This window comes from Nannobrachium achirus, assembly GCF_963921795.1.
Source record: "Nannobrachium achirus genome assembly, chromosome: 24".
In the NCBI taxonomy this organism is placed as follows: Eukaryota; Metazoa; Chordata; class Actinopteri; order Myctophiformes; family Myctophidae; genus Nannobrachium; species Nannobrachium achirus.
This window is the reverse complement of record NC_137831.1, coordinates 3,479,116-3,489,938: the sequence shown is the minus strand read 5'-3', so window position 1 is coordinate 3,489,938 and position 10,823 is coordinate 3,479,116. Positions and strand designations below refer to the sequence as shown.

Sequence of the window (10,823 nt, the reverse complement as noted above, 5' to 3'; positions counted from 1 at the left end):
GGTAACACCAATAACACCAGAGAAAGACGAAATAACGCCCCCAGAAATGTTGAAAGGAGACATTAACGCTTCCAGTAAGGACATGTTATCGCTACTGCACCGAGGGAGCGGTTGCGTCACATCCGCTCTATTTCGCACTCATCGTTTCTATTTCCGTTTGCCAGACTGTATGCCGGGAGCATTTGCCCAAATTGCGGAGGCAACAGTCTGGCCTGGCGAGACTATTGCTGCTCCGACGAGGCCCTCCTCCTCCTCCTGGCCTCAGAAGACGTTGAGGTAGGTGGTCCTGGAGTCCAGGCCCACGGCGTTGCGCGCCGTGCAGCGGTAGACGCCGGCGTCCCTGGCCGTGGGGTTCTGGATGACCAGCGCCCCCTGGGGGTGCAGGTACTTGTTGCCGTAGAGCCGTGGCTGCCCGCTGACGGCCAGCCTCGCCCGGTCGGGCGTCTCCCACGCCACCTCGGCCCGCGGCGTGCCCGACGCCGCGCAGTTCAGCTGCACGGCCACGCCCCTCCTGGCGTACACCTGGTGGTAGAAAAGACTGTCAATATACTGTATGTCAAGGGTCTTCAACAGGGGGTCCTCAGAGTTACTACAGGGGGTCCTCAGAGTTACTACAGGGGGTCCTCCAAAAACTTTGAGTGATATAGTGTGTATCTTTTTTATATTAACCACTTGAACCCTAGTGTCCGTATTCTCAGAAACTTAGCAAAAAATAGTAGATCTACAAGCTCACAACGCCTCGCGCTGCGAGGTGTTGCGAGCTGCTATTTTTGTCAAAGAGCTTTGGAGGGGGAAAAAGAGCAGACTAAGTACTGAGTGAAATTTTATTAAGTGTTACTGGTTCAAGTGGTTAAATATCTGAAAACACAAATTGACATGAATCCAAAATACACTGATGAGTGTGCTGTCAAACAATGAAACTATATGGAATCTGTGAAAAGGTAGTGGGGGTCCCTCCTTTATCGTTGAAGACCCCTTATATATTTGCTATTGTGTATTTGTCAATCTTCCCTATATGCGAACGGTTCATGAGATATTGAGGCACTTCCTGTTTGGCGAAGGGCACTTCCTGTTTGGCAAAGGAAGAACCAATTAAGGTTAAGGACTCTTAATCATTCGATATGACACCACCCACGCGTCTGTACGACTACGGTTCATGAGATATGGAGGCACTTTCTGTTTGGCGAAGGGCACTTCCTGTTTGGCGAAGGAAGCGCCAATTAAGGTAAAGGACTCTTAATCATGTGATATGACACCACCCACGCGTCTGTACGACAAACGGTTCATGAGATATAGAGGCACTTCCTGTTTGGCGAAGGAAGCACCGATTAAGGTTAAGGACTCTTAATCAAGTCATATGACACCACCCACGCGTCTGTACGACAAACGGTTCATGAGATATAGAGGCACTTCCTGTTTGGCGAAGGGCACTTCCTGTTTGGCGAAGGAAGCGCCAATTAAGGTAAAGGACTCTTAATCATGTGATATGACACCACCCACGCGTCTGTACGACAAACGGTTCATGAGATATAGAGGCACTTCCTGTTTGGCGAAGGGCACTTCCTGTTTGGCGAAGGAAGCGCCAATTAAGGTTAAGGACTCTTAATCATGTGATATGATACCACCCACGCGTCTGTACGACAAACGGTTCATGAGATATAGAGGCACTTCCTGTTTGGCGAAGGGCACTTCCTGTTTGGCGAAGGAAGCGCCAATTAAGGTAAAGGACTCTTAATCCTGTGATATGACACCACCCACGTAAGCGCCAATTAAGGTTAAGGACTCTTAATCATGAGATATGACACCACCCACGCGTCTGTACGACAAACGGTTCATGAGATAAAGAGGCACTTCCTGTTTGGCGAAGGGCACTTCCTGTTTGGCGAAGGAAGCACCGATTAAGGTTAAGGACTCTTAATCAAGTCATAAGACACCACCCACACGTCTGTATGACAAACGGTTCATGAGATATAGAGGCACTTCCTGTTTGGCGAAGAGCATTTCCTGTTTGGCAGAGGAAGTTTGACACTTCGCCACAGTCACGCCGTTTTACGAAAACTCACGATTCGCACAACTTTTCATCGTTTAGGTGTCTTAAGTACGTACGCCGAGTGAATTTGAAGTTGATCTGATTAACGCCCTAAGAGGAGTTCGTTAAAGTAAGACACGTGAAATTGCCAAAAATACGCCAAAACGCCACTAATTAGTAAAAATGGCTGACTTCTTGTTTGGTTTCGGACATGGCGCCAAGAGACTTTTTTGTGAGTCCAGACATGATACAGGTGTGTACCGATTTTCATACTTGTAGGTGAAACCGTATGGTGGGGCTTGAGGCACGAAGTTTTGTAGGGGGCGCTATTGAGCCATTAGGCCATGCCCCCTTTTGGTTATTTTTAATTACGTACATTTTTGCCACTTGTGATGTGTGTGCAAAGTTGCGCAACTTTTGGAGTACGTTTGGCGCCTCAAAAACGCGATTCATTCGGCGGAAGAAGAAGAAGCGGAATAATAATCTTTGCAAATACAATAGTGTCCTCAGAATACTGTGTGTGCTCGGGCCCTAATTAAAGGGGGCGTGGCCTAATGGCACAACAGCGCCCCATACAAAACAGCCCCAATATACGGTTTCACCCACAAGTAAGAAAATCGGTACACACCTGTATCATGTCCGGACTCACAAAAAAGTCTCTTGGCGCCATGTCCGAAACCAAACAGGAAGTCAGCCATTTTGACTAATTAGTGGCGTTTTGGCGTATTTTTGGCTGTCGCACTTTAACAAACTCCTCCTTGGGGATTAATCGGATCAACTTCAAATTCACTCGGCATACTCAAGACACCTTAACAATGAAAAGTTGTGCAAATCGTGAGTTTTCATAAAATGGCGTGCCCGTGGCGAAGTGTCAAATTTCCTTTGCCCTTCGCCAAACAGGAAGTGCCTCTATATCTCATGAACCGATTGTCCTACAGACACGTGGGTGGCGTCATATGACTTGATTAAGAGTCCTTAACCTTAATTGGCATTTCCTTCGCCAAACAGGAAGTGCCCTTAGCCAAACAGGAAGTGCCTCTATATCTCATGAACCATTTGTCGTACAGACGTGTGGGTGGTGTTATATCACATGATTAAGAGTCCTTATTAACCTTAATTGACGTTCCTTCGCCAAACAGGAAGTGCCCTTCGCCAAACAGGAAGTGCCTCTATATCTCATGAAACGTTTGTTGTACAGACGTGTGGGTGGTGTCTTATGACTTGATTAAGAGTCCTTAACCTTAATTGGTGCTTCCTTCGCCAAACAGGAAGTGCCATTCGCCAAACAGGAAGTGCCTCTATATCTCATGAACCGTTTGTCGTACAGACGTGTGGGTGGTGTCATATGACTTCATTAAGAGTCCTTCACCCTAATTGGTTTAACTTAGCCCCATCCCCTCTTCTGCTTGGATGTTGCCACTTGTGACGTGGGTAGAGCTGCGAGGGCTTGGTCATTGCTGCTTGCAGCTTTAATTTAGATTGTAATTAGAGAAAAGAAAAGATGAGTGTTAAAATGAAGTCACATCTGCCCATGAAAGTTTGTAGAGCATCTTGGTAAAGGTCTTGTTGTGTATAAAAAGACATATTTAGCCACTTGTACGCATGCCCCCAACCACTAAAATCAAACATTGTTAAAATATCTAAAACAATAGAAAGCAGTAAATTAAAACATTTTAACCCTCATCGTTTCTTTGAACCCTTGTTGTAAAAAAAGTTTTCTTTTTTTTAAGTTAACACATCGGGTGCCCGGATGTATGACGTGTGTGTGTTGCTGGTGCCCATGGCAACGCGTCATTCTACCTACCGGCGAGAGTACTGGCGAGAAAAGTAATCCGAGTAAATGTAATCGGAGTATATCCTGTTTATTTCGCGAAAATCTTTTCTTTCAGTCAGGACCGTTTTTTATCATTTCTAAGCCACATTGTTTGTGTTATGGCAGGTAGAAGAGGCTGACGTTTTGAAATGAAAGTGATTTAAAAGCTAGATTAGGAGAAAACCACGTTTTTGTGCAGCCGTTAGACAGGAAGTCAACGAGACACACAGCGCGTCCGGATGACGTAATTGCGCGCTGCATGTTGGGAAATGGAGTTTGTTTCATCACCGCGGCAGCCAAGTGCAGTAGCTACAGTACAGTATAGTTTACTGTAAAACGCGTCAAACGCGTCGTGGGCCTCCAGCGACATCAAAGAGATTGACTAGTAGACACCTCGTGGGCACCCGGTGAGTTAAGTTACTTTCCATAAAAGACTGACTTGGATGGACAGCTTCCCAATGCTTACTCCTACGTCACCAGTCCTTATATGGAAGACTTCTGTAAGAACAGACCTGTGTCTTTAGACTGTCCACTAGACACACCTTCAGCTGTTTTTGTGACTCTTCTGTATAAATAAAGGACTGGCCTGACAGACCGGAGGGACACTAGCATGAGTGTTGCCTCCACTTCAACCGTCAATACTTAATAAACTTGACCTTTCACTCTGGTCTGCTCTTTTTCCCCCTCTACACCAAAGCTCTTATGCCAAAAATAGCCATATATTTGCTATTGTTGGCTAAAGTTTCTCAGAATATGGATGCTAGGATTCAAGTGGTTAATATAAAAAAGGAGAAACACATTTTCTATCAAACAAAGATTTGAAGGACCCCTTGTAGTAACTCTGATGACCCCCTGTTGAAGACCCCTGTACTAAAGTAAGGTTTAAGAAAAGAATCCTCTACCCACCACGCTGCCGGTGCTGCTGGTGATGCGGGGCGGGAAGGCCAGCACCGCCACGGTGGCCGAGAGCAGCGCGCCGCCGTACTCGTTGGCCACGCGGCAGGCGTAGGCGCCGCGGTCGTAGACGGACGCCTGGCGCACGGCCAGCGTGCCGTTGGCCAGCACGGCGTAGCGGCCGGCACGCTGCGGACGGCCCAGCACCACGCCGCTGGGGAGGGTCCACGTCAGCCTGGGGAGACGAGGAGCCTCACCGTCGCCGTCCTCTGACACCACGCAGTGGAGAAGCAGGTCCTCACCGCTCAGAACGCTGACCGCCGAGTCGTACCTGTTGGTGAGGCGTTGGTTTGGGGCAGAGAATGAAGCGTAGCGTTAGTAAGTAAGCAGGCTGTCAGTCAGATCCTTTCCTCATTCACAGATTCACAGATCGTATTCCAATCAGAGCCATAGACTACCAGTAAGACCCCCTAATCGGGAGGTAAGCGACCGTCAGGTCGCATGAACAAACTTTAGAAGCCAATCAGGAGGGAATTTGGGAAATGGGACAGATCCATGTTGATGACATGACTGTGGACATACGGTGTACCGCTTTGCGTGATTTTAGGGCAAAATCTGTAGGAGCAGTGTGCAAAAATTTGTTTTGCAAGAATATGCCTCATGGTGGCGCTAGAAGAGGGCCGAAATGGAGGTGGCGGAGATATGAGTAGGGCAAAAGTGCGAGGTGTGACAGACAGACAGACAGACAGCCGGTGGAGATTTTGATAGTAACTGCGACCTGGCGGTCACAATAAAACAGGCACGCTGGCCAGGGACCCCTTGGCTTAGCTGAGAGAGAGATGAAGCAGGGACCCCCACTACATAGTGTATAGAATTGTGTTGCAGATAAAAAATGTTCATAGATTTCTTAGACAGCTTAGACTTGTTTGACAGCACTGTCATCATGTTGGAGTAATGTGTGTTTTCAGACATTTAAACACTTGAACGTCAAATACTTAGTCTGCTCTTCTTTCCCTCTAAAAAACCTCTTTGACAAAAATAGCCAATCAGAGCGCAACACCCGAGTGCAACCAAACATGAAATGTCTTGTCTTTTAGTTCTACTGGATCTCATCTCCACTTGTCCCTCCCTGACATTTTAGTCTAGTTATCATTTGTTACCAACAGGAGCCTGTATGAGGGAATACCAAGCGTAAGCGAGAAAATTGCCACCAGAAGAATGAGACTAGCAGGACACTGCCAAAGACACCAGGAGCTTCCAGCCAGCAAATTGGTACTGTGGGAGCCAACACATGGGCACCGGTCGCGAGGACGTCCCACAAGAACATACGTGGACATACTCAAGGAAGACGTAGGGACACAGAACACCAATGAGCTGGCCAGATGTATGGAGAACCGAGATGACTGGAAACAACGATGGAGGGCTCGTCTGAGGACGACCTAGATAGATAGATCATTTGTCGACAAAGTTGTCTTAGTTTCAGTCATCATAGCTTAGTAGTTGTTGCGACCGAAGGTCACAGTTTACCATGAGAAATGCCGTAGCTTGTCTCTGTGTCAGTACAGGAAGTGATGTCACGTGACATCACCTCATCAAAGATCAAACCCTGGATATCCATCCATACTGTGTGTGTGTGTCAGTCAGTCAGTCAGTCAGTCAGTCAGTACACATTTTTACAGTCTATGGGTTGGTTCCCTTGTCACTGTGACATCACCTATGTAAAAGTCCATATATGGGTATCCCTTTTATGTCATTGATATATATCACTGGCCAGATGGCAAAGGCATGGCCCATATCTGTTTGGCCCATTTATGGAGATCCTGAATCATCAAACCTAGTCCAGGCCAAGGCCCTGCTTGGCTTTACTAAGTAACATATGTTTTATGCCCATATATGGAGATCCCTGTCCCAATGTCATCAATATTAAGGACCTATCTGGGAATGCCCATATTTGGTAATGCTCATATATGGGCATGTTTTGACATAACATTGTTGACTATCGTGCAGGGGTCTCCATATATGGGTACGATATACATCACTAACCAGATGCCACATTTTGAACAAATCGTTTTGTGAGGCCCTGAGGCGTCTTGCTAGTTTAGTTTTCGTCAGTGAAAGAAAGTTATGAATCAGCGTTAAAGAGGTGGTGCCATAGTTTTGTACTTTTTCTGTTTTTCATGTGTCTAGGAGGTTGAAAGTACTTCATTAGACCCCCTTATGTGTGTTTTTTTTTTTAGAAATGATAATTCTCTTAGTATTTGTTTGTTTTCTCTTGGAGGCTGCCACCTTGTGGTGAAAAGTGTCAGTTAAAAAACACAGATAAGATGACATCACAGAATCAACTCCTCCCCTATTTACCATTCACCCAACACTGTGGGGTGTGGCTATATCAGCTGGGTCACCACCCACCATGCCATCCATGCATACTTAATGAACTGGGGGTGTGTCCACATAAAAACCCAATTCTAACTCTTTCTGTATACTTTTTTGGAAAAAATCTTCCTCCTAGTATAATCATAATACCTGATAATCATGTTTTATAGGGGGGGGGGAAATCATGGCACCACCTCTTTAACGGACATGGTACCTGTTGCTGATGTTTGGCTTCCTCCCGGGTGCCAGCGTGACGGTGCGCTCCAGCGGGCCGGTGGCGCCGCGGCCCAGGCAGCGGTACACGCCGCTCTCGGCCAGCGAGGGGTTGCTGATGACCAGCGCGCCGTCCCACGGCCGGTGGAAGAACTTGGAGAAGCGGGCGCCGCTCAGCAGCGGGGTGCCGCCGGGCAGCAGCCAGGTGACGTGGCGCGGCGGCAGTAAACCACCGGCCACGCCCTCCAAGCTGCAGTTCAGAGTCATGGCCTTCCCCACCGTCAGCGGGAGGCTGACGTGCGCGGTGGCAGCGGCTGCAGCCACGGGCGGGCCTCGGACCTGTGGACGCTCCGCGGTGCTCTCCTCCCGCACGTCCAGCTGCACGGCCAGCCGCGCCTCGCCGCCCTCATTGCGCGCCACGCACGCCAGCCGGCCCGCGTCGGCGGGGCGGGCGGCGCGGATGTCCAGCGTGCCGTTGCGGTGCACGGTGACGCGGCCGCCGTGGTACGGCGCTGGCAGGACCACGTTGCCCGGCAGCACCCACGTGAGGCGCGGCGCGGGGAGGCCCGTCGCCGAGCACGCCACCGTCACCCGCTGGTCCCCGAGCGCGCTCACCCTGACGACGCCGTCGGTGGCGGCGGCGGCTCCGCTGATGGTGGGCGGGGTCACCAGCACCTCCACGGTGATGACGCGGCGGTCCGTTCCCGCCGCGGTGCGGGCGGTGCAGGTGTAGTTCCCGCCGTCGAAGCGCTGCGCCTTGTGCACCACCAGAATCCCGCCGGGGAGGACCTGGGAAAGAGGAGGGGAAAGTAAAAGGATCAATACTGCAATGCAGATATACCATGTTAGGGTACGGTCACAGCAAACTACCTATGTGAAATACCATGTTAGGGTACAGTCACAACAAACTACCTATGAGAAATACCATGTTAGGGTACGGTCACAACAAACTACCTATGAGAAATACCATGTTAGGGTACGGTCACAACAAACTACCTATGAGAAAAAACCATGTTAGGGTACGGTCACAGCAAACTACCTATGTGAAATACCATGTTAGGGTACGGTCACAACAAACTACCTATGAGAAATACCATGTTAGGGTACGGTCACAACAAACTACCTATGTGAAATACCATGTTAGGGTACGGTCACAACAAACTACCTATGTGAAATACCATGTTAGGGTACGGTCACAACAAACTACCTATGAGAAATACCATGTTAGGGTACGGTCACAACAAACTACCTATGAGAAATACCATGTTAGGGTACGGTCACAACAGACTACCTATGAGAAAAAACCATGTTAGGGTACGGTCACAGCAAACTACCTATGTGAAATACCATGTTAGGGTACGGTCACAACAAACTACCTATGAGAAATACCATGTTAGGGTACGGTCACAACAAACTACCTATGAGAAATACCATGTTAGGGTACGGTCACAACAAACTACCTATGTGAAATACCATGTTAGGGTACGGTCACAACAAACTACCTATGAGAAATACCATGTTAGGGTACGGTCACAACAAACTACCTATGAGAAATACCATGTTAGGGTACGGTCACAACAAACTACCTATGAGAAATACCATGTTAGGGTACGGTCACAACAAACTACCTATGAGAAATACCATGTTAGGGTACGGTCACAACAAACTACCTATGAGAAAAAAACATGTTAGGGTACGGTCACAGCAAACTACCTATGAGAGTGGATTCCCCATTCCGCCATGTATTTCAGGTAGAAGTTGGCTCGGCTTTGCCGGCGAACAATGTAGCCAATGAAGGAGGACCGTAACTGGGACAACACTGTAGCCAATGAACTGCCGCGATACGGGTCGAGGCCAGGGGTGTGTTCAAGAGTATCGAAACAAGGAAACATCGTTCGTTTTTTACCTGAACCGATACTCGATAGTATTGACGTCATGCGATCGATACCATTAACACTTTGACAGCCGTATGGAGATGCCCATATTAAAACCGTAATATACCGGACATCATCTGTACTAAAGTTAGCCGACCGTCTTTTTCCGTACTAGGTAATAAAAAAATGAAATAAGTGATAATGATCGGGAAAAAAAACGATCGCTAGCCTTTCTCTGTCTCACCACCGGTCTAACCAATAGCATGATTCTTCTCTGCGCATGAACCGCAAGTGCTTTTGATCGCTTCCGTGGCAGATTAGCCTTCTAGCCATTGACTTACAGTGTGGACGTTAGCGCTAGCATAGCCGTTGTCCTAGCGGCTAGGCTAATGAAAATTCTTCTGTGGATTCTTATTATTGAGATGATCACATGCGCCCAGATTGATGCACACGGATCGCGCACGCGAAACGCACAGGGAGAAGATGCCTCGGCCAAAGCCGCCACTCTATGCCAATGCAGATTGAGCCTTTTCGCTGGTGATTGTGGTGAGAATTACAACGGGGGCTGTGGTGTTGTTGGGGCGATGATATTGCGCTGATATTGCGGAGATGGGTCTTGTAAAATGAATGCTGTTCATATCATAATATAATAATAGAAATTTCACGGCTAATCTACCAACAAGCCATTCTATTTTGGCTGCCGAAGTGTTAAAAGTATCGCTGACGATACCCAACCCTATGGGGGGGATGTCCCGGTTGGTGGGGGTCTCACTGACCTGGTACTTGTCGGAGGGGGTGGGGGGGATGTCCCGATTGGTGGGGGAGGTCCAGGAGACGGAGGGCGGCGCTTCTCCCTCGGCGCTGCAGTTCAGCGTGGCGGTGCCGCCGTACGGCACCCGGACCACCACCGGGGCGGGGCGCTCCCGAACCCGTGGCGCCCGCTGCTCCGACGCCGCCTCAACCTTCACCCGCACCTTGGGATGGGACAATATGAACATGTCATGTTACCATTATTGTGACCAAAGAAATCGCCATTTACGATATTATCACGATCATCAAAATATCCCCAACATCCATTATCCTTGGGCGAAACATCTGCCAAAAATGTGCAGATCTACAAGCGCACAACGCGTCACGTTCATATCACAATTATTGTGACCAAAGAAATCGCGATTTACGATATTATCGCGATTGATTGATTGAGTATTTTAGACAAAACGGAGAACAGTACAAGTACAGTTAAACACCTTGCCTAAAAGGAGCATCCCAAATAAGTCCCTTTACAGTCTTTATTAAGTCGGAAGTCGTTGGCGATCATCAAACTACAGTATATATTATACCATAAGTACGTTTTACCAATAGAGGGTTTAAATGGTACAGGATATGCAGCTCGGCAAATAAAAGGTAAATTGATTCTAGTGCATGACGGACCATTTCACCATAAATGTAAATCTCCACAATACGACTATCGTGAGTGTTTTTTTTTAATCACGATAAAGGATAACATGGCTAATGGCCCCATCCGCTCACCCTCACCCTCACCCTCACCCTCACCCTCACCTGGTCCATGCCCATCCCCTCACCTTCACCTGGTCCATGCCCATCCCCTCACCTTCATCTGGTCTCC

The 10,823-nt window shown here is 48.3% G+C and overlaps 1 protein-coding gene across 1 annotated transcript in view; it reads right to left on the bottom strand.

Annotated features, from left to right (window-relative positions):
* Positions 1–261: 261 nt before the first annotated feature.
* Positions 262–10,823, bottom strand: part of mxra5a (matrix-remodelling associated 5a) — a gene marked incomplete at both ends in the record, with an annotated part of 44,569 nt that continues 34,007 nt past the window's right edge. The window contains 4 exons of the mRNA XM_080754923.1: positions 262–522; positions 4,749–5,067; positions 7,324–8,111; positions 9,973–10,170. Of these exons, the coding sequence (XP_080611049.1) occupies positions 262–522; positions 4,749–5,067; positions 7,324–8,111; positions 9,973–10,170 (1,566 nt within the window). The remainder of the gene's footprint in view (positions 523–4,748; positions 5,068–7,323; positions 8,112–9,972; positions 10,171–10,823) is intronic.